At 46.1% G+C, this 22,581-nt stretch overlaps 1 protein-coding gene across 1 annotated transcript in view; it reads left to right on the forward strand.

Moving 5' to 3' along the window:
* The first annotated feature begins 1,139 nt into the window (after positions 1–1,139).
* RAB10 (RAB10, member RAS oncogene family) overlaps positions 1,140–22,581 on the forward strand; it is a 45,898-nt gene continuing 24,456 nt past the window's right edge. Inside the window, exon 1 of the mRNA XM_005146372.3 lies at positions 1,140–1,327. Coding sequence (XP_005146429.1) covers positions 1,201–1,327 — 127 coding nt within the window. The 5' untranslated portion in view covers positions 1,140–1,200. The remainder of the gene's footprint in view (positions 1,328–22,581) is intronic.

Here is a 22,581-nt window from a genome sequence, read left to right on the forward strand (position 1 = left end):
CCACGCTGAAGCACTGAGGTCTCTGGCAGCCCCTGGCTATGGGCCATCTCTTCAGCAACTTGGCTCCGGTGGCACTGCCTTGTTGCACAGTGACAGTGGGAGTTGTGGCCAAAGCCCTGCACGGCCAGCCCTTGCCATTCAGCTGCCTGGGTCCGTAACACACCATGACCCCAAGAGCTCCCTTCCAGCCCCTGGGACAGCCTGCTTTTCACCCTCGTTTCTTGCAGAGCCTGCACAAGGCTGCTGATGGCACACCCCTCAGCACAGGGCCTGCTGCAGCTGCTCATGGCAGACACGGGTTGCCGTGCTCAGGGGCCCGGCAGCAGCGCCCCTGGCTCTGCGGTGAGGCTGGGCTGGGACTGACGAGTCTCGGGCCCGTGGAGGCCGCCGGATGCCCCGGGGTATCCCTGAGGAAAGGGCTGCCGGGGCGCGGGGACCCCCCCCGGGCACCCGCCACCAGGGGGCAGCCCCCGCCCCACCGGGATCACGCTCACTCCCTGCCCCCTTACACCCCACCCCGCCCTGTGATGTCACCCCCGGGGACTAGGCGAGACTGGCAGGCCGATGTAGCCAATGGGAGCTCGGCGAGCAAGGTGAGGAGGCGGGACTTCCGCCGGCCTGCCAGAGCAAGGGTGGGAAGGCGGGTCCACCGCCCCCACAGGCTCCGCCCCCGCCTCGCGGCAGCGAGCGCTGGTGACGTCACCGCACGGGGGCGCGCGCGCTGCCAGACCTTCTGGTCCTCCTTTGCGGCCCTATTGCCACCAGGGGTGCGTGTGCGTGCTGACGTCAGGGCGTGCGCGCCCCCGCCCGGAGGCCTGCGCGGTTACCGAGGGGCGCGCGCGCGCAGCCTCGGTCAGCGGCTGTGGGGAGCTGCCGCCGTCCGGGGAAGCCGCGCCGGGACGAGCCGAGCCGAGCCGGGCCGCGGGGTTATGAGTCCGGGCGCCGCCGCCTCCCCGTGAGGAGCAGCGGGTCCGTGGCGGCGCGGGAAACGCGCTAGGCGCCGGGGCCGCCCCGCGACAGGAAGCCATTTTGTGGGCCCCCTCCTCCTCCTCCTCGTCCTCCTTCGCCGCCGCCCTCGCTAGCGGCGCGGCCGTTGCTGCCGGCCGGGGTGGGCGGGCGGACCCGCGGCGGGGGCGCCCGGTGAAGGCGAGGGGGTGAGCGGGGGACCGGAGCGGGCGGCGGTGGCCGCCGCGCCTCCCCATGGCGAAGAAAACCTACGACCTGCTCTTCAAGCTGCTCCTCATCGGGGACTCGGGGGTCGGCAAGACCTGCGTGCTCTTCCGCTTCTCCGACGATGCCTTCAACACCACCTTCATCTCCACCATCGGTCAGTGCCCTTCGCTACGCCCCTCCCTCGGGGTCCGGTTCCCCGCGGCCGGCCCCCCTCATATCACCGTGGCGGGCGCCTGCCCGGGGCTTTACCCTGTTCTCTGTGCCCTGCCTCGCAGCTCTCGATCGTGTTTTAAAGGTTGGGCGGAGGATCCTTGAGGTCCCCTCTAACCTGGGGTTCTGTGGTGTTTTGTGGGATCCTCCCCTTGTGTCCCGTTGTCCCCGGGGACCCTCTCTCCCCACCCTTTCGCCTCCTTGCTCTCGCTGTCGACGCAGAATCCTCGCCCTGGTCACACCCGACGCCGGCTTCGCCTCTGCTGCAGGGGGGAAGGATTTGGTTTCTCTCCACAGTCGGGTGCAGCAGTTTTCCCGGTGGCCCCAGCGACCTCCCTTGGGTCATGCTGGCAGCCTGTGCCCACACGCTCTGCCAGCTCCCAGCGAGGGCCCACCTGACTCCTTCCATCACCGGCTCATCCCCAGCCCCTGTGAGGGCGGTGGGGTGGCCATCCCTGCACGGTGTCTTCACTGCTATTGATGTGGCTTAGCAGAAATGATCACGCTCATGGGTGGGGTCTGTTTCCTCACCCAACAAAGCTGGCCTTCCCTGTCTGCGAGCGAGCTGCTGGCAAAGGCGACCTTTCAGTGGTGCACAGCTTCTCGTTAAGGTAGTTTCCTTGACATCATGAAGGAGAGCTGTGTGTTTCCCTAGGCTTTCCTCTTTCCGTGTAGTATGTGCTGTGAGAAAGGCTGTGTGCCTAACGTCCTTTCTGCCTAGGTTTATTACAGCGTTTTTCTTTCTCAACACCATCTTTTGCAGATGGAGAGTTCAGGTCAGCAGCTTCTAACCTTCTCAGTGACTGACTCTGGCAATTTAAGAGAATTCATGCCTCCATTCATTCTTGCAGTACCCATTGGTGTAAAGAGTGTGGGTACCTACATCTGGAAAAAAGAAAATTTTGGCAGAGGGTTGAATTGGATCTGGCTTTTTGTGCTTGATATAAATCCCTTAAATGATTGGCCCTACAGCCATTCACCAAGGGTACGAAAACACAGAGTGTAAGTCTTAGTGCTAGGTGTGTGTGCACTCCTGTGTACTTCCTCATCAGTGTTGAAATGTCACCCTAAAGTTGCATCTCAGACTGTGAGCTGTAAAAAATGCTCTTAAGCAAGCCTTGGGTAATTTGAAGCGAGAGAAAGTATATTTGGGACAACTAAGCGTCAAAACACAGTTGCCTAAATGATCTAAGATCTTAGGGCCTCAACTCATTGGTTTGCTTAATTGTTCTGGGAGATGCACATGAGAGTCACTTAATCTTGTCTCTTATCATTGCATACCTGGACTAAGGAAGGCTGTATTTATTGTGCTGCTGTGGCTGTAGTGCTGTAGTTTAACTTTGCTTGGCAAATTCCCACCTGGATCATATGGTGTTTGTTGCTTTCAGAGTTTGCTGGGAAGGTTTACTTCAATTCTCAAAGGTAAAAACAGTCAATGTTTCAGTTAAGAAGTCAGTGGGTGTATGGCGGATCTCACTCCAGAGAACTTGTGCTTTCAGTGACCAGTAATTTTTAGTAATTAATAATTGAGTAATTAGTGTTAGTGGTTGGTCTAACTGCAGTTGTCGAGTGCTCAAGCAGAGTAACATCAGGTTTCATAGCAAGAGTACATGTGCGGAGTTTGGAAGCATTTTGGAATAGTCAAACCAATTTAGATCAGTGGATATTTATTTCTGGAGTGTATAAATTGTTTGTAGTGCATGTAGACTGGCAGGCAAACAGGCTTTATTTCCTAGATTCTGAACTGTCTAGTTGTGGTGGTGGTGAACACCACTCAGTGACTAGTTGGCATGTCAGAGCGTGTCAGGCTTGAGTCTGCATAGTGGAATTTAGTAGATTTTGGGGTACAAAGAGTTTTTATGTGTGGTGCTGAATTCCATTCCCAGATATATCTTAAATGTATTGTTTTCTTAGTTCTTCTGGAAGTAACTGGTTAAAGAGGAAACCTCTTGGGAAGGTGTCCTGTGCAAGAAGTGTCAGTTGAAAGGAAGACTCTATGTTAGCATGTTTTAAGAAACAGCCAGTCCATGAAGGAAGAATCCTGAGCTGGGTTAAAGTATTTGTCCACATGATTGTTCTCCATGTTGTTACAATAAAGCAACCGAGTAATCTGCGTGAAAGTAATGTTATTTCAAAGTGCCACTAGTAACTACAGTAGTTAGACTCTCTCAGGTTCTCCTCTACTGCAGCAGTGATGCCAGCAATGGCAATCCAGAAACGTGGGAAGGTGCTTTGCCTTCTGGGACCTGCTGTGATGAATCCCACCACAGCAGCCACACAACTTGGGCTGCTTTTGCAGCTGGGAGAGTTTCAGGAAAAACCTCAGACAGAGTCTTTGACCTATAGCAACAAGGAAATGCTATTTCCAAAGCACTTGTGTACACAGTAGATGACATTGAAGGTGACTGGCTTATTGGATGAATCCTTACATTTGGGAAAAAAAGTAATACCTGGTGGCTTGTTAGCTCTGATTCATGCTTCTCTGTTTACACTGAGCTCCACCAAGAACCTGAGATAGCTGAGCATATAGAATGTGTTCCTTGCCATAAGCAGGGGCTGTTTGGTTGTTACAGGAAAAGGATCTCAAAGAACATTGAAACTAGCCAGTGTATTTAAAAGATGAATGGGGGCAGGTGTTTTAATTTCGTAAAACCAAAGGCTCATCTGTGTATGTGAGTGAAGATACAACAGTAATGCATTTTTACTTCACATTAGTAACTTAAATTCACTTACTTTCATCTTCACACATTTTAAGAACTGATTAAGCAGGATCCACGGGGGCAGTTTGGGTATAATTTACTGTATGTGTGATTTGGTATGTTCTCTTCTATGTTTGACTTTGAATCACTTCAGTCCAATATTTCCTGCTAAACCAGCAGTTAAGCTTTTGGATGTGCTGAGTTGTGCGTGTGAACGGTTTCATTACCCTGCCTAGAGGTACTATAAATATCCCGATGGCTCTTCTGCAAGAATCCCTAAGTCATTGTAACCTCCCTGGAGAGAGCAGGGGCCTTGTCCTCAAGTGCTGCGTTGCTGTTTTCAGGGTACAAAGGGAATACATTTTAGAAGACGTAATGTTATCACAAACCATTTTTAGTTTTAATGACTTTTTGATAATTCTGTGGTGCAAAAATAATTTTTACGGTGTCTATTTTTTTTTAGGAGTTGTGGTGACTTTCCAGTTATGCTCTGTGGATACTTTATTCTTGGGTCAACTCTGTCAGTGGTTGTTCATTTCGGCACTGGTGCTGTTCTCTGGAAGGCTTCTCTTAATGGGCTGCTGCCCACCCTCCCCTCTCTGCCAGTTTGAGTACTTTGCTGCCTCTCATGCTTCCAGCAGGTTTCCTTTATTTTTCATGTTAGAAATACTAGTATAAGTAACTTTCAGTCATGGTATACTTGATATCTTAATCTTTTTTAGTAATTTATTTTTATATTGGCATTCAGTGTGTCAAGTTGATGACAGTTTGAAGTGCAGAGTGGTCTGCCTGAGCTCAGTGGTATGCTTTGCTTTGGGAAGCTCTGTAGGGTGGGCAGGTAAAGTGCTGGCCTTTCCCTGAGCATAGGCAGGTAGAGAGGACTGCCCTTGCCAGTGTGGCTGTCTGAAAGCTTGAATGTCAAAACTGGTCTCAAGCATATAATTGCTATTGTTTGACTAAGTAAAATGCAAATAAAGATGAGTCATGAAGTATGCTTTCCCATGAAATCTGACTGCCTCTAGTCCTGTACTCAAGAGAACAAAGCGTAGGTGATCGTGGTGAGGTTTCCTCTGAATGCTGCTGATGCAGGTGAAGCTGTCATGGATCTAACCTGTACTCAAGGTGTGGCTGTGTTCTGTGCTTCTGGTCTTTGCTCATGCTGACGGCAGCTCTACAAATCCAGACAGAGAGAAAGCAGTGTGGGGTTTTGAGGTCTGAACACAGCAAGGTCTTGATGCCAGAGCTGTGTTAGGAGGGTGCAAAACCATATTGATTAAAGTGCAAAGGTGTAAGAAAACTATTTTTAATAGTTTAAAATCTGGTTTTTTTTTATTGTTTCTGTGGCCTTTATTAGAAGTGGTTATGAGTTGCTGAGCTCTTTGTAATTGCATACTAGTACATTTAAGCAGTTAGGTTGTTTTAAAGTCAATCATCAGATATCACAAATAGCAAATAAAACAAGTTACTTCTCACATATAAATAAATATTCCATTTTAAGTTGGAAGCTGAGGGTGTAGGTATTCAAGGCCAGGTTGGATGGGGCTTTGAGCCTCTTGGTCTGGTGGAAGGTGTCTTTGTCTATGGTGGAGGGTTTGGAACTAGATGATCTCTAAGGTCCCTTCCAACCCAAACCATTCTATGATTTTATGAGGCTTATGGGATATATTGGGAAGGAAGGAGTCCCAGATAAAGAATGGGGGAAAAAATTTGTAGATAGTGGGAAAACAAACTAGGTGTAAATTATGTTTTGAATTGTGAAAATGCTTTTAGCTGTATGGTGTTTGCAATGAAGTTTGAAAAACAAGTGGTTTCTGGGGTCAGAAAAAAAAAAGTACTGCTACAGTAGTTGGACATACCAGCTTGCTTTTTCCTTGTATTCCTGTTTTTGCCTCAGATATTTTAGGGACAGTGAGCAACTTTGAGTTCTGCTCAGGCTGTGGGTTCAGCCTGTGTCTGACACCTGGTGTGGAGCAAGCACGTTAGGAAAAAAAACCCAGACCAATAAACCACACCCCCCAGCAAAACCCTGACCTCAACTTCTGTTCAGTCATTTCCATGCTATGGGGTCTGGAAATCACCAGGCAGCAAACAAGAGATGCAAAAGTCATTTCCATGTATTGGTAATTGATCTATAAAACCTGCCTTCATGGGGTGGTTTTTGGAGGGGAAAACACAAATGGGTTCAGAATGCAAGTGGAAAATTGAAGGGCATGCCGTGGTGGGTGATGGACATGATGCTCTGGATGCAGTCTTCACCTTGGGAATCCTCTCTGCTCTTGAATGCTGGAGGTTGAACAAGTGTTCTTTGGCCTGAGGAGGGTGGTTCCACTCAGTTCTGGCTTCTGAGGCACCCAGGAGAAAGGCTGAAGAGTGGATTGGATTTACAGCATGGTATGGTATGGTTGAGGGAGGTTTGGGGTTTGTCTTTTCTTGGTTTTTTTTTTCTTTTTTTCTTTTTTTTTGTTCTAAAGCCATGTTCTGCTTGCATGTGCCTTGCAGCACGGATGAGAAGTGTGTGGTGAAGGCTGAGGAGCTGGGCGGGCTGGAAATTAATTTTTTTAACATTGGTATTTTTTCAGCTGGCCTGGATCACTTCCCTGATCTGGCTTCTTGGGTTACCATATAAATCTGTACTGGCATAATGCAGGGGGAAGCTGGGGACATAGAAGCATTGGGATAGGTGGGATGGAGAGGTAACTTGTGAAAATTCACTTCAAGGTGTTTGTTCCACGCTAACAAAGCACTTGACAGCAGTGCTGTTGCCTAGTGTTCCCTGCTCCCAGTATGAAACAGCCCCTAAGCTAGTCTTACTGCTCTCCCTGTGCTGCTGCTGTCATTGCATCAGGGCCAGAGCAGTTGTCGAAGGGTGAGAACCATGCTGCTGAACTCCGTCCTTGGGCACATACCTGTGTGGTGGCAGCATAGGACACAGAAGCTCTCCTGCTCCTTTTTCTGTCTGTCCTTGCACTGACACGCTATTTATGTTCAACTGAAACTAATAGGCAGCTGTTACCTAAATGTGCTAAGTATGATCCAAAGACATGGAGACAAATGGGAAGGAGCGAGCGGAGGCTGGCTGCTCTACTTAAGCCAGCACCATGTCCAGGAGACTGAACTGTCACTTCAACAGTAAGTGACAGAGATAAAGAGCGGATGAAGTCACTAACATTTCCTAGGGTAAAGTGTGTTACGGATTTGGAGTGCAGGCCTGTGGCTTCTTGTGACAGGCTGCCCATATAATCCATGGTCTGCTCTTGAATTTCACAAGACCAAATGTGAAATGCCTGTTGATGTTGGCAGAAAACCTGCTCAGGATCTGTGAAGCAGGGGTACAGTCTTAAGTTTAAGAAACCAATAACTACTTTTTAGTACCTTGTTGAGTGATAAGCACAACTGAGGGGCACAGAGAAGGGATTTCCTCTTGACTTCTTGATTTACCTTTTTCGAAAGAAAATCTGCTACTCCCCTCTCTTTATACTAAGAACAGATTTAATCTTCTCTACCCTTAAACTTGATACTTAATTAGAGAATTGGTTGTGAGTCTGTTGATAAATATTTCATAGGGGGAAGGATTGTTTTAGGTTGTGCTAGGCAGATGTTGCTGCCTGTAGTCCAGCAGAGCCGCATGTGTGGGGTTTTGTCTTGGCAGGCCACGCTGGCTGTACCTGCTTCTGGCCGCCCTCAGGAGCAGGGTGTGGGCTGCTTCCACCCTTCGGTGGCAGCCACTTGCTCCTGTGCTCCTCCTTTCTGGAGCTGTGGAAAGGCAGCATGTTCTTGCTTGTTAGTGGCGCAGTGGAGGGAGAGCTGGAGAATCTTGGGGAAGGATGATGGCTGGGAGTGGGCTGCTCCTGCCAGGGCACTTCATCCTGCCTGGGGTTGAGAAATGCCCAGGAAAGATGCTGGATGAAAGCAGTTTGCACGGATTCTCCTGGCTGTGGCAACTGGTGCCTGTTTTGCTATGTGACCTTCCGATGACACATGGAGATGGGTTTCAGTCTGTGTTGATTTTGTGTAACCCTAGCGAGGGGGTAAGGTACTTCTGAAATCCTTTGTGGAAAACCAGCTCGTCAAATTCCCTGTGCTGTGGGAAATCACTTTCTGGCCCTGGGGAAAGAGGAGACAGACCAGAGCTGCTGCTACAAGTCGTCTTGAATGTTTAGTGTTTCGGTACAACTTAACTGTGTGGGTTTTTCTTTTTGGCGTGGGTTTAACTAGAAGTTTTGTGTAGGTTTAACTAAAGTGTCTGCATGTTTTTGTTCTATGCTGTAGCTAAAACTACTCAGGGCTTTCTTTTGCATTGGGATAGTGTCTTATCTGTGTAACCTGCAGAAATGCTCATTTGTGTCTTGCATTTCTAAACGCTGACTTAATGCTCTCAGAGAGAGGACTGCTGGCTTGATTGCTGTTGAGTATGGAATTCCTACAGTGACATCCATACTTGTACAGCTTCTTTCTTGAGGATGCTTTTCAAACTGGTCCTGTCATATTTGGACTAATGATCAGCTCTACAGATACTAGATACGCTGAAGCAGTGTTGGACTGGGGGAGCGCTGGAAATAGTCTCTTCCTGGTAACATGGGTCTGATGTGGGTGCTGCTTTGTGTACTGGGAGTTCCTTTAGCACTGCAGTCTGACAGGGCTGCAATCCACTTTGTCCTCAGTGGGGGCCATGTTGGCCCAAGGTCAAAGCTTCAGAACCTTGGAAGACGATGTTACAGAGGTAGTACTGTGGTAACTCCAGGGGTTCAACCGTTTTGGGTCAGAGTGCAGTACCACATCTGTCCTTCGATTTACGAGGCTGTTGGAAGGTTCATTAAAACTGGTCTGGTCAAGTTGTCTCAACTGTGGCTCAGGAGATCAAACTCGTGTGTGTTTCACAGCACCATTCACTGAATGGTCCCAAATAAGAAGTTACTCTGCCCTCTGAGGTGGTTATGTCTTGACCTTCACCATCATTTTAGTCTTCTCAAGGAGCTTTAGGTACCTGGACATCCAAATTAACCTGTTGACATTGGACCTGTTCATGTGCCAAGTGTCACCTCCCACCCTTCTAGACACAGGCATGTTACCCTTTCTTCCTCACCACCAAATCTCACCAGCAGCTGACTTCCCTGTGGGTAATTAACTTTGCTGTGCTTCCTACATTTTTCTGCTACTGCAGATCTACAGTAAATGTCTGAGCTTTGACAACTTAATAAAGTTGAAGATGTTGGTAGCAGTATCTACATGTCCCCACTTCCTCAATTTCCAAGGCTTCCAATTCCCACTTCCCAAGGCTTGCTTCAGTCTACATCTTAACTTTTTGCTGTCCTTTTCTGAAATGGGATTCCTGTAGCATAACTGTCTTGTTAAAAACTGACCCGTCTGCACAGGCTCTCTGGGCTCCTATAATGGGGGGAAAGAAAATAAGAAACTCCATCCATCCCGAGAAGACAGTACATACACATGCCTCTGTCACTTGACAGGAAGCTTAGATCGTAGACTAACTGTTGGTTAAATGAGTCCCACTAATGCTTCAGTTTCATTAAATGTACTGTGAAGTGCTTTCATCTCAACATAACTTTTTGATCTTGACAGTAAGCAACAGGTTTTTAATGTGTGTGGTTGTTTGGCTTTTATCTACTCAAGTTTCTGATGAAAACAGAGGTAATTACTGGCTAGTTCCTTGGGATTTATACCTAATGTTGGTGTGTCTGGAACAGCATGGATCAGAAATCTGAGTTCTCTGGAAGGTCTGAAGCTTCTTACTCTTACTTCAGTGAGCAGAGATGCTGGAGGTTTGCATGGAAGTGGACTTAAACTCCACTGCTGCAGTGTTAGATTGCTCAGGCGTAATGACCGTGTGCCATAGGACTTGTGTCCCAGTGTACTTGAGGCCTTGACCCAGCTGGAGAACCAGGGGGATGTTTTGCCCGGATTTGGTTCCTGGGTGTTTACTGCAGTGCTGCTGGAGGCTGCTGCTGGGGTCAAGGAGCAATGGATGAAAGTCACACCAGGGAAAATCCTACCTGGGTACTGGGGAAAGAATTGCAAGAGCGGTGGTGGCATGACTGGAACAGAAATGCAGATTTATGTGAGATTGCTGTCCTTAGGGTAATGAGAATATTTCTAGAAGAGAGCCAAGGCAGCCCAAGTTAACATGGCCTTGCTGTGGGATGCTAGACGCACAAGTTCCATGCTCCACAGCCTACCTTAGTCTTTCTGTTGATCGTGGTCCCAATTACCAGTGTGGGTCAGAGCTGCTGTCAGACTGACCAAAAGCCCAGAGCTGGATGCAGGACTGCGATGAGGGGTGTGTGTCTCATGAGAGCAGAGCAGTGAGCGTGTTGGAGAGGGACTCTTCATCAGAGACTGTAGTGATAGGATAAGAGGTAGTAGGTTTAAATTTAAACAGGGGAAGTTCAGGTTAAATGTAAGGGAAAAGTTCATTGCTGTGGGAGTAGTGAGGCACTGGAACAGGTTGCCTAAAGAAATGGTGAAGGCTCCATCCCCAGCAGTGTTGAAGGCCAGGTTGGACAGAGACTTGGGTGACATGGTCTAGTGTGAGGCATCCCTGCCCATGGCACTGGGGGGATTGGAACTGGATGATCTTAAGGTCTCTTCCAACCCAAACTATTCTATGATTCTCTGAACCCCCTCTCTTGACCAGCTGGTCACGCTGCTGGTGATGCAGCCCAGGACACGGTTGGTTTCTGGGCTCAAGTGCATAGTGCCGGGTCATGTCAATCTTCTTGTCAATCAGTGCCCCGAAGTCCCTCTCCTCAGGGCTGCTCTCAATCCAGTCTCTGCCCAGCCTGTATGTGTGCTTGGGATTGTCCAGACCCAAGTGCATGACCTTGCACTTGTCCTTGTTGAACCTCATGAGGTTTCCACAGTCCTGATGTTACTTCTCTAACATAGCCCATTTCAATATTGGGGTGAGATGCTTTGTCACAGAATAGATGTGCGATAGTGGGAGCTAGAGTAGGTCTTTTGCTAAGGTGGAATTGCTGACTGTGACCACTTTTGCCTTGAGAAATGGGTTTATTCCATGAGAACTGAAACAGGAGTCTGTCGTGTGCCTTGCAGGCAAGCATCCATTCTCAGGATCTTGAGGCATAAGGCCTTTTCACTGGAGGTGAAAGTTGGCAAGGCACTAGCTTGAGGCTTTGTTCTTGCAGGTGAGGTATAGCTAACCTTGTTTTGGTATACAGCAAGCTGAAGAATCCAGACAAGTCTTAGAGCCTCCAGTGCGACCCTGGGAGAAGCCCATGGTTTGGGGTAACAATAACTTTTGTGCCTAGGTCTGTTGTGTAACATTCTTCCATTTTTTTCCACCCTTTCAAAGGTGCATAATTCCTGATTCTCAGGCTCTTTCTGTGAGTTCAATTTGAGTGTCAGTCTCAGTAATAGCTGAAAAAGTTGATAAAATTTGCTGATAAAGTATCGCCTTTGGGCAATATGTGGCAATAGGCTTTTTTTTTTCCTTTTTCTTTCTAACGAGCCTGACAGCACTACCATTTATCTTCTCACCCGCTGGAGAACATAGAGGCTGGGTAGAAATATCTGGTGTTACAACACTTGATCCCCTCCAAGAGTAGGGAGTTGGAGGAACTTTCATGATCACACTGTGCCCCGTAGCTTGAGGTGTGGAAATTTTCTAATGGATTACTAGAATGTGTGTAAACCAAAGGGAAGTACCTGCTGCTGTGCTTTGGCTCCATGAACTCTCTGTTTCTTGATGGTGAATAAAGCTTTTTCTGAGACTGAGGTATTGAAGTATAAGCTGATATTCGTTACCTGAAGATACTGTAAATCATGTGGTGACTGTTTCAGTTAAGTATGCATTGAATTGTACTAATGTAGCACAAGCAGTGGAATTGCAGATTTGGAACATACTACACTTAACTCTGGACACAACACTGTTCTTTGGAGACTGCATAAGAAATAATAAGTGTGTCCTTACCAGCAATTTTGCAGTGAAAGTTTTACTCAGAAAGGGCTGGGCCACGGCTGATCTCCAGCCCTCTTTTAAATGGGAATGATGCTAAGATAGCATCTCAGACTGCAGGCCTGAGTGCTTTAGTGGTGTCAGTGTGCATCTAATGCTAGCAGCAACACTGCTTGCTGCTGTGGTACTGTCTGGGTAGCTTGACTTAGGATAGTTTCATAAATAATGGTAGTATTTTCTGTTTGTAATGAAGGAAATGTGGCTGCCCCATCCCTGGCAGTGTTCGAGGCCATGTTGGATGGGTTTTTGAGCAAACTGGTCTAGTGGAAGGTGTCTCTGCCCATGGCAGGTGGGTCAGACAAGATGATCTTTAATGTCCTTTCCAACCCAAATAATTTGATGATTCTATGAAACCTGTTTTTCCAGCAGTAAGTAGAAGCAGATGCTTTCTTTTCAGTGATTTGGAAAAGGCAGCTGGCAAACTGTATCACCAGAGAAAACATCTGAAAATCCACCACCTGCCCCCAGTAAAGCTGCATCGACTTTGAAAAACTTCAGACATACTGTGAAGTGTATAAAGCATTACAAGCTTTCACTTCCCAAATATTCCTAGTAACTGCATCATGCAAATGAGTATCAGAATCCGTTTGGAAACAACTGGAGAATCTCCAGCTCCTCAGCTTTCCTTGTAGAAGTTGGAAATTCTAGTGTGGCTTGTTCACCTGTGGCGGTGTTTCAGTGTATTTAGTGTCTTTCCTCTGCTGTTGTGGCCTGGAAATGTAAGGGATGGGCTTTCTTCCACTGGAAATTCTGGCGTTCCAGTTCTTGAAACAAGAGGAATCTGATGCGAGCTTTTGTAGTGCACTAAGTCGGAAGCTGAGAAGGCAAAGAGCTGCTGGGTCTATCCTGAGCTTCTGACTGTTTGTAATGAGCTGAATCTTTTTAATGACCTCCAAGATGTAGGACCTGACTTCTTAAGAGACCTGATGCTTTTCCTGAATGAATCTGTTTCCCTTTGCTTATATATTATCTGTTTTGTCAATTGGCTGAGTATGGATTAGCCAGTGTAAATGTTAAACTTGAATTTACTTTTGTGTAATTTGAGAACAAAATTACTGTTACAGCAGGTAGTGACAAATTTCCTGTTTCATAAAAAAGTGGCTTATGTGAAAGCAGGTTCATGGACTATATTTATTTTCTAGCTGACAAATACAGCATAAGTAGGCCAAGATGTGCATGAAAACTGATCTCATCATCTGTAATTGAACTTGAACATACTTAGTGCACATCCTTGGTGGTTTAGGGTAGAATTCTGATTAGTTGTGAATTTGTATGTGGGCTGTTGGCTTTCTGGACCTTACCCTGCCATGATTTGAGGTATGGGACCTGATGGGCTTTGCTGACAAGGAATTCCAAAGCACATGGTGCTCTCTGAAAATCCATCCTGGTAGAGGTGGCTGGCAGAACGCTGCTATGTGCACTACGAGTTTATTGAGTATATTAGAAAATGGAAGATGTAATGGAAGAGAATTAAATCAGCCCTAGAACCTGGACTTAACTGACACTAAGCAGAGGTTATGGCTTCATGGGAACAACTCTGAAGTAAGTACTGTTTCTTTCCAGAGCTTCATTTCCTTTCTTTTCCCCTTACTACCTTATGAATAAAACCCTTATTGTCTCTTTTGTCTCCTGGTATGCATAAAACATCACTAAAATAGTTCCTTTGTTCATTTTCTTTTGTTTTGTTTGTGGGAGCCTTGTGTGAGGTTTAGCTGCTGGAATAACAAAGTGATAAAGTTTCTTTTTTCTGGAAGAAGTAGCTGCTTGTGTTGAAGCTGTGCGTGGTCTTGCAGATAGAAGTGGCAGTGTAGGTGGTGTCAACAGGAAGCTTTAGTTTTCCTTCCAAGTAGGGATTTTTTTTACATTTAAATTTGACCTGTACTTTCACATGCTGTTTGAAGCTCCTTCCCTGGATGAAATATGGTTGAATGAAGAGAGATCCTGTGGGGACCCTCATTGGTTTAGCTCCTTGCTCTCTGTGATCACCTCAGATCTTTCAGCATAGTGTGCTACTTTAAGGACTGCTCAATATTGACTGTTATGGGCTAGACAAAAGTCAAATTAATGCATATGAATGAGAAGAAGGCAGCTTAGGAGGAGAGGATGAGAAGGCTTTGTGATTGGTTCTGGCCTGAGAAATGGCTTCTGTCCTTATTGTATGTGACAGGTTACTTGCACTAAAGTGAGACTCTGAATCTTTGTCATTATCTGGGATCTCAGTTTTAGTCTGGCTGACATGGATGTCAGGTAGACTCACTGCACCCTGAATTCATGGCAGCTGTGCTTTGATCATGTCTACTGAGTTGGTGCTTAACTTAAGCATACCAGATGCTTAGTGTTGGAAATGACTATCAGCTTGCTGTCCAGAACTTCATCCTGCCTCCATTTCATTGGGAAATGGTACTTGCCCTGGTTATCTTCTGAACTTTGTCCAGGCCCTGATATGGAGAGTGCCAGCTTTGGAATCAAAGCCATGCCATAAGCACTTGGCCCAGTGGCTGAAGTTTGGTCTCAGAAACTTCCCTTGCCATTGGCTGACTTGCTGTTGGATGAGGACACTGTGTGTTGTGCAGCATTTTGCACCCTGCAGAGTTTATGCCAAGAGTCCCCTGCCCTGGTGCTTTGCCAGAGGTAGAAACCCACATTGTTCTTTTGTACTGCTTCAGCTCTATCATTTTAAATCACTAGTGGTGTATTTGCTAATCACCCAAAACTGTCTTGATTTGCTGAGGCATGAATGTGTGTGCTATTGTCACTGCTTTTGAACATGGAGGAGGATAAAACGTCATTATCTTCACATAAAAGTTGTAGTCTGTACTAATACTTGCAAATAAGCTTTCTTACTAGTTTTTTATTTCCAGGTCAGTGTTTAAATATATGCAGCAGGTGGAGTAAGGGAGCTGGGACTGAAGAGACACATAGAATTCTTGGTAGGTCAATGCCATGTCACTGTAGAATGAGGCAGTGCCATTTTAAAAGCCTTTCAAGCGGATATATTTGATAGGACCTCAGCTACTTCTGTGTGCAGAATGGCACTGGTGCCTTTCTTACCTTCTGATTGTTTGTTTGGATTTGCTGTTTTAATTCCAGGTGTGGGGTTGAACAGCACTTCACGTTGTAATCCATCTACTAAACATCTGAACAATGCCGCTTGAGAAGAAACAGCTTTGTGAAATTCTTGATATATCGATACTCTTTGCTTCCTTACAGCCCTGTGGCTTCTAATACCTAGGAAGAAAAATCTTGCTGCTTGTGTTCCAGCTAGTATAAAGATTTATGTCTGCAAGTATCCAATGGATAATAGCAGGGAGTGGACTTCTTTCTGTTGGAAGGGGAGTAAAGTGGAAGGAAAAGGATCTCAAAGTTTGCTTCTGAAGATTATTAATTTTTTAAGTATAGGTGATGAGCAGTGGCGGGGTGGAAGGTCACAGTTGCTGTGCAGGTGCAGTGACCTGCTGTACGGAGAAGAGGCAAGCCATAGCCTCTGTCTCCTTGATGATTTGGTTTTTTAATATTTTTTTTAATACTGCCCCAAGTGCACTTAGAATTTCTGTAGCAATACTGGATTTTGTAGTGATTTACTCCATAATTAACATGTAGGTGTTAACTTGCAATTCTAATATAAATCTCTGAAGAATGACTGTTGAGGAGGTTTCAGGTGAGAGTAGTGTGAACATTTTTGGTGCAGTAGGAGGCTGCAGTCTTGACCTAGATTTAATATGCATCCTTGAGTTGAATTGTTGCATGAAAGCAGCTTGCATGCTTATAGCTTGTGATAGAGTCCTCAGATCACAGAATGGTTTAAGATGGAAGGGACCATAAAGCTTACTCAGTTCCAACCCTCTGCCATGGGCAGAGACACCTTCCACTAGACCAGGTTGTTCCAAGCCCCGTCCAACCTGGCCTTGAACACTGCCAGGGATGGGGCAGCCACAGCTTCTCTGGGCATCCTGTGCCAGGGCCTCACCACCCTCACAGGGAATGACTTCTGCCTAAGAGCTCATCTCAGTCTCCCCTCTGTCAGGTTAAAGCCATTCCCCCTTGTCCTGTCCCTACAGGCCCTTGTCAAAAAGCCCTCTTCAATTTTCTTGTCGGCCCCATTAGGCCCTGGAAGCTGCTCTGACGTCTCCCTGGAGCTTTCTCCAGACTGAACAAGCCCAGCTCTCTCAGCCTGTCTCCATAGCAGAGGTGCTCCAGCCCTCAGAGCATCTTTGTGGCCTCCTCTGGACTTGCTCCAACAGCTCCACATTCTTCTTATGTTGGTTGTCTACTACTTTGAAGGGAAACAGGAACACTTCAAAAAGAGCTTTGTGTTTGGAAAGTGTCCTTCACTCTTGTACTTCTGAATCTTGTAATTCTGAGCATTGCTGTTGATCTCTTGTGGCTGTGGGTGGGATACAAAGCAGGCTGCCTGGGAAGCTCTGGTGAGGCAGCTGGTGGTGGGGAGGCAGCAGTGCAGCATGAAGATCTCCCATTGCTTCCAGCATAGAAACATGGATGAATTCACAACGTGGTCTTTCCCTTATACGAGGTCAGGCTGGATAACAATGACCTTCCATTGTTTGGGGGGATTAAGATGGGTATTTTTGGGGGTTATGAGCTATAGGACTGGAGTTGTCACCAAAATGAATATTGAGCTCAGTCCTGTATCAGCTAGCGTTGATTTGCAAGAGCAGACATCCCTGCAATGCTGAGTTGTATTTGTTCATGATGTGTGGCAGCATTTGGAAGCACAACAAACGCGGGCATCTGGAATGGAAAAATGTAGGTCATGCTAAGGAGCTGCTGTCTCATGGGATTGTCATCTGCTTTGTTAGGAACAGATTAATTGGTAGGAGGCAATCTGGCAACAGTGCTGATGCTGATGTCCTGCATTCTCCCTTAAGTTACCAGCTCCAGAATTTTATCTGTATTGATGTGGTATTAGTGAAACATAGCCTGTAAATACTGTTTTGAAAGATACTATAAAATCACACTGAAAAACTGAAGATTCAGGAAGGATTGTTTGGATTTTGAAGATCTACTGCATTCCTAAATACAGATCCTAGAATTAAATGAGCAGTTTATTGAGATGCACACCACACTATCAAATATCGCTGGTTAAGAATCGTTAACTTTACAGCAAGAAAGTTCTGCTTCTAATTACTGTTCTTGATACCTGATCTACAAACCCACCAATTCCCAGGATATTTCAGGTACCCTGGATCCAGAGCAGTCAAAGATACAGCTATTCCCCCAGTGGGTTCTGGGCTTGTTACTAAGAGAAACAATTCTGTGTAGATGTTGCTGTGAAGTTGTTGTGGGTTGAGACTGGTGACCTTGAGGTAAAGCAATGAACCAAGTTTACCCAAGTGGTGGTTCATGAGGGTACTGAAAGGGAGTAGGTTGTTTGGTACTTGGGAAAGGTCCTCTGGGAAAGACAGGAGAGGCTGCTGGGTCATAGACTCCATCTGAGGTTGGTGCAATTGACACCAGTGGCTGGATGTATGGGGAAGAGGAGTGGAAAAAAAATGTAACAATAATCACATCATCATTTGTGGCTGGTGGAATTAAAGTAATCACTTCTATCTCTTACCACTGTCCTTCCATGCCCAGCTTGGTCACAACTGTGATCTCAAACATGGCACTCTTTTTCCCTTTCCAAGTTGTTGTGGAACTTCCTTAAACTGCAGTTAACCAGGTGTCCCTTTCCTGAGGTTTCATGTGAGGTATGTGTTACTTTATTTAGATGCAACTTGTGGTGTTCTGTAAATGCTGAATTGTCACGACTTGAAACCTTGCAGAGCAGGATGAGTGAGTTCTTGCTGCTGCTCTAATTTGCACACTCTACACTGGAAAAAATCTTACTGCAGAGAAGATGAAATGCCGAAACACATGAATTCATTGAATTTCTGGTTTACTGCTGTATAAATTTGTAGTCTGCTCCTATCTCGAGTTCTTTGTTACACTTCTGGTCACTGAATGTCAAAAATGATGGAATTAAAGGTTTAGAAGAAGACAGCAGGGACAGCCAAGAGGCCACTTCGGTGTCACCAGCTCTGTGGTTCCTGATATGCTTTCTATTGGTTCTGAGGGTTTGCTACTGATTCTCCACATAGCCTTCTCCAGATGGTGGCTCTGGGAGACTTGCACTGCCTAGATTGATTTTTGGGACCCTTTAGCTCCAATGGCTGAGGCTCCACTCCCAGTCCTGGTGCTGGGCTGCTGTGTCTGAACAAGTTATGTGGGTGCTCCCTAGCCTGGAGTTTAATAGGAGTCCTGAGTCACTGCAGCTTGGGAAGATGTAAGGAAACTGTTGTGCAAGTTTCTGTCATGGATGACTGTAGTCTTTTTTGGGTGGGTTTTTTTTTTTGTTCTTGGTGAGCATTTACTTTAGGTGTGACCAGTGTGGTGGTAGCCTTTAGTTAAACTGAATGGGAGTCTGCAACATGATCTAACATAACCACTAAGTGTTGTCTGTCATCTGTGGCCAGTGGGTACATTATCTTATAGCATGATTTTATAACTTAGTTAATTTTGCAGCAGTCTGCATAGCATTACTTTGGGCTAAGAGCAGCAGCTAGGTAGGTTGCCTGGCTCCATGTTTTCAGGTGGTGAGATACCCATTTGCTTCCTCTGTTCTACGTCCACATCTGGCTGTGGTGTTTGATTACACAGCTTAGCTAGAATTCATTGGAAAGCAGCTTACAAGCTTGTTGCTGTGTTAGGATGTATAATTTTGGTTTTGCAGAGAAACTTAACGTTACCTTGAGGGCAGAACAGTAACTCAGTCACTGCCTGATGGTACCACTGCCTGGTACATTTTTCTTCTCCATTTGTTTTTTCCCTCCCATCTGTTCCCTTCTGCCAGCCATTACAGGCAGGTTCAGAGATATCTTATTATTTTTTGAAGAAAGTTATATTAATCTGCAATTAAATTTATTCTTAGTTTTCTTTCATATACCTGCTTCATTTTTGCTTTGTCTTACAGCAGTGCTTGCTTGTAGTGGATAATGTCATGGAATCACAGAATGGTTGGGGTTGGAAGTGACTTCTGGAGATCATCCAGACCCATGCCCCTACTAAAGCAGGCTCACCTAGAGAAGGTTGCACAGCATTGTGTCCAGGCAGGTTTTGAATATCTCTAAACAAGGAGACTCAACAGCCTCTTCCAGTGATGTTTCAGTGCTCCTTTGCGTCAAAGTAAAGAAGTTCTTCCTCATATCCTTGTGGAACTTTCTGTGTTTCAGTCTGTGGTCATTGCCCTTTATCCTGTTGCTGGGCACCACTGAGAAGAGTCTAACCAATCCTCTTGACACCCACCCTTAAGATACTTTTACACAATGATGAGATCCCTTCTCCAGGATGAACAGGCCCAGCTCTTTAAGCCTGTCTCCATAGGAGGTCCCTTAATCATCTTTGTAGCCCTCCACTGGGCCACCCTGTCCAAGAGCTCCATGTCTTTCTTGATCTGGAAAGCCCAAAACTGGACACACCAGGGCAGAGCAGAGATCACCTTCCTCATCTTGCTGGCTACACTCTTCTTAATGCATCCCAGGTCATCATTGACCTTCTTGGCCACTCAAGCACACTGCTACTATATCATGGGTAACTTTGTGTCAACCAAGATGTCACAGCCCCTATCTGCAGAGCTGCTTTCAGGCAGGTCAACCCTTGCCTTGTACTGGTATGGGGTTATTCACTAAGTTTGTTGAACTTCATGAGGCCCCTCTCTGCCCAGCTCTCCAGCCTGTCCTGGTCTTGCTGAATGGCAGCACAGCTTTCTGGTGGATCTGCCACTTTTCCCAGTGCTGTATCATCAGCAAACTTGCTGAGGATGCAGTCTGTCCCTTCATCTAGGTCAGTGGTGAGTAAGTTGATCAAAACTGGACCCAGTCCTGAATAGTGGAAGACCACTAGCTACAGGCCTCCAGCCAGACACCAGACTACTGATCACAACCCTCTGAGCTCTGCCACACAGCCAGTTCCCAATCCACCTCATTGTCCCGTCATCTAAACCACATGTGCTGAGCTTACCTGTTAGGAGGAGGTTACAGGAGACAGTGTCAAAAGCCCTGCTGAAGTCCAGGTAGACAGCATGCGTTGCTCTCCCCTCACTTATCTAAGTGGTCATTCCTTCATAGAAGGCTATCAGATTGGTCCTTTGGCTTTTGGAGGCGTGTGCAGTAGTTCGTGTACTTGCAGGTCTTAGCATGAGGTCAAGGAAAATGAGTCAGAAGGAAAAGTCTTGCTGGAGAGTAACTTGCTCTGTGTGTCTTGAGCTGTTCTTGTAGCTGGTTTTATTCAAATGAAGATGATAAAATTGACTTGAGAGATGAAAGTATCTTGCCCCAGCTTTTGTAAGGGGAGGAACTGCTGCTGGGGTTGCAGTTGTAACTGTATTACCCAGAACTTGACTGTCTGTGGAGAGCTTTGTTTCTGGCAAAGCAGCTCCTTTTCCCCACCCTCTTCCCTGGATCTAAGCTTGCAGGAGAGCACAGTGTGGGCAAACCCTGACATAAAACCTGAGGTACCCAGCTCTGAAATGAGCTACCATGGGATTGCCTGTCCTGAGACCTGTGCAGCCTCCATGGGCTGTCTGACCTGATCTGCATCCTGTGGTATGGTAGCATTGTGGTGGGTGATCTGTGACCGGCTGTGGCTCTCTGGGAAAGCTCCGGAAGAAGTCAGTGGGGCTGGGACACTGCACAGGCCCTGAGGACTAGTGTGGGTTTTGCAGAATTTGGTTCAGTCATCCTGGTTTCCATCTTTCCAAAGCAAGAGGGGAGCAGTTTGTTTTATGTCGAAGTTGTGTGTTAAACAGTACTATTTTTTTCTATTTAAAGAATTCATTGCCCCACATAAGCATAGAAAAGATGCAAACAAGTATGTGTATATGGGAGGCTGCAGATAGGTCTGTTGTACGTACGTGTACACAAATGCAGAAGATGATCGGTAGATAAGCCTGCATTTGAATTGGGCTTTTTCCTGAAAAGAGGAAGGCTAGCTGTCTTATTTACTTAGTTACTATCTTGTTTACCACTGAGATTAAATGTATTTGAAAGCTGGAGTGGAGGGTGGATTCCGTGCTGTAAAACTGAGAGGCGTGGAGCTGCCTTTATAACTCTACATGCTCCTGCAAAGGCATGAGCAAAGTTAGGATTGCCTGGTAGGTTTGTACGAAGAACACTGATGTTTGCATCCTATCAGGCTCTAAAGCATTGATAGGCTTCTCATTTTCATAGAATCACAGAATGGTTTGGGTCGGAAGGGATGTTAAAGCTCATCCTCTGCTATGGAGACAGACTGAGAGAGCTGGGCTTGTTCAGCTTGAAGAAGGCTCCACAGAGAACAGAGCAGCTTCCAGTGACGAAAGGGGCCGACAAGAAATTTGAAGAGGGGCTTTTGACAAGGACCTGTAGGGACAGGACAAGGGGGAATGGCTTTAACCTGACAGAGGGGAGATTTAGGTGAGATACTACACTTGTGTTTGGCTTTCTTGGGAAAGAGTACATTTACACCTGCAGCTTCCTTCCAAAATATTTGTTCTTAACTACTTCATTGATAACAAATGTTAATGACTGGTAATTTTTAGTAAAATAGCATTCTGAAGTGTTAGAACTTGTTTTCAAGGCATCGACTTTGGAGAGTTTATAATTCTGGACTTGATACCTTTGGAAGGTTTAATACTGGGAGTGCTGGAGGAATCACCTTCTTATTAGTGTTGTGCTCTAGATATTAATACAATTTATGAGGAAGTAGCTGGCTTAGGAGTTTGTTTTAGAGTCATCTTCTGCATTAAGGTGTTACGGTTAAGAAAGACTTACAACATAGTAAACCTGTTTTGGGAATTGTGGGATCTCATGATCAAACAGTTCTGTGAAAAAAGACTACAGAGGTCGCTACCCCAAAGTTAACTTTGTAGTTTTGAAAGTTTCTGGGTTTAGCTATTACTGTATTTTCCTGCTGTTGGTATGTTTGCTTTTTTGGTTTTTACATAAAAGCGTTTTAGGGCTGTGTACTGAGCCCTCCTGTAAGCTGTAAACCTACGTGAAAGATATGTATTTTCCTCTGTGCTGGCAGCAGCATGCAGGTATGCTGCAGTTTGTATACTCCTGTAATACTCTTGGTATGAATGTGCCGTAAGTCATGAGGCAATGTTCTTTCTTACTTGGTGAACTGGAAAGTCGTTAATTCAAAGAAAATTAGCAGATAGATTTCTTTCTGCTTAGTCAGTTGCTTTCTTAACACTGGGATTTCTAAAGTCAGGCAGTAAAGATAAGGTTGATATCTTTTTGTGCCTCTGAAAGCGCTTGCAGGAGCTCCACCTGGCTCTGGTTCAGTTGTTTGAAGTGGGTTAGTGGGGGGAGATTGAAGATTGAGATTGAGGATTGAGATTTCTCCAGCCAAGGGAGAAAGTGCTGTAGCTCAGGCTGGGAACCTTCCCTTCCCACTCTCAGTGCTCATCAGAAAATCTGAGCATGGCCCGAGTTCTGCCATGATAATGCTGCAGTTCAGCTTAAGAGTGTT

Source organism: Melopsittacus undulatus, chromosome 3 (genome assembly GCF_012275295.1).
Source record: "Melopsittacus undulatus isolate bMelUnd1 chromosome 3, bMelUnd1.mat.Z, whole genome shotgun sequence".
Classification (NCBI taxonomy): Eukaryota; Metazoa; Chordata; class Aves; order Psittaciformes; family Psittaculidae; genus Melopsittacus; species Melopsittacus undulatus.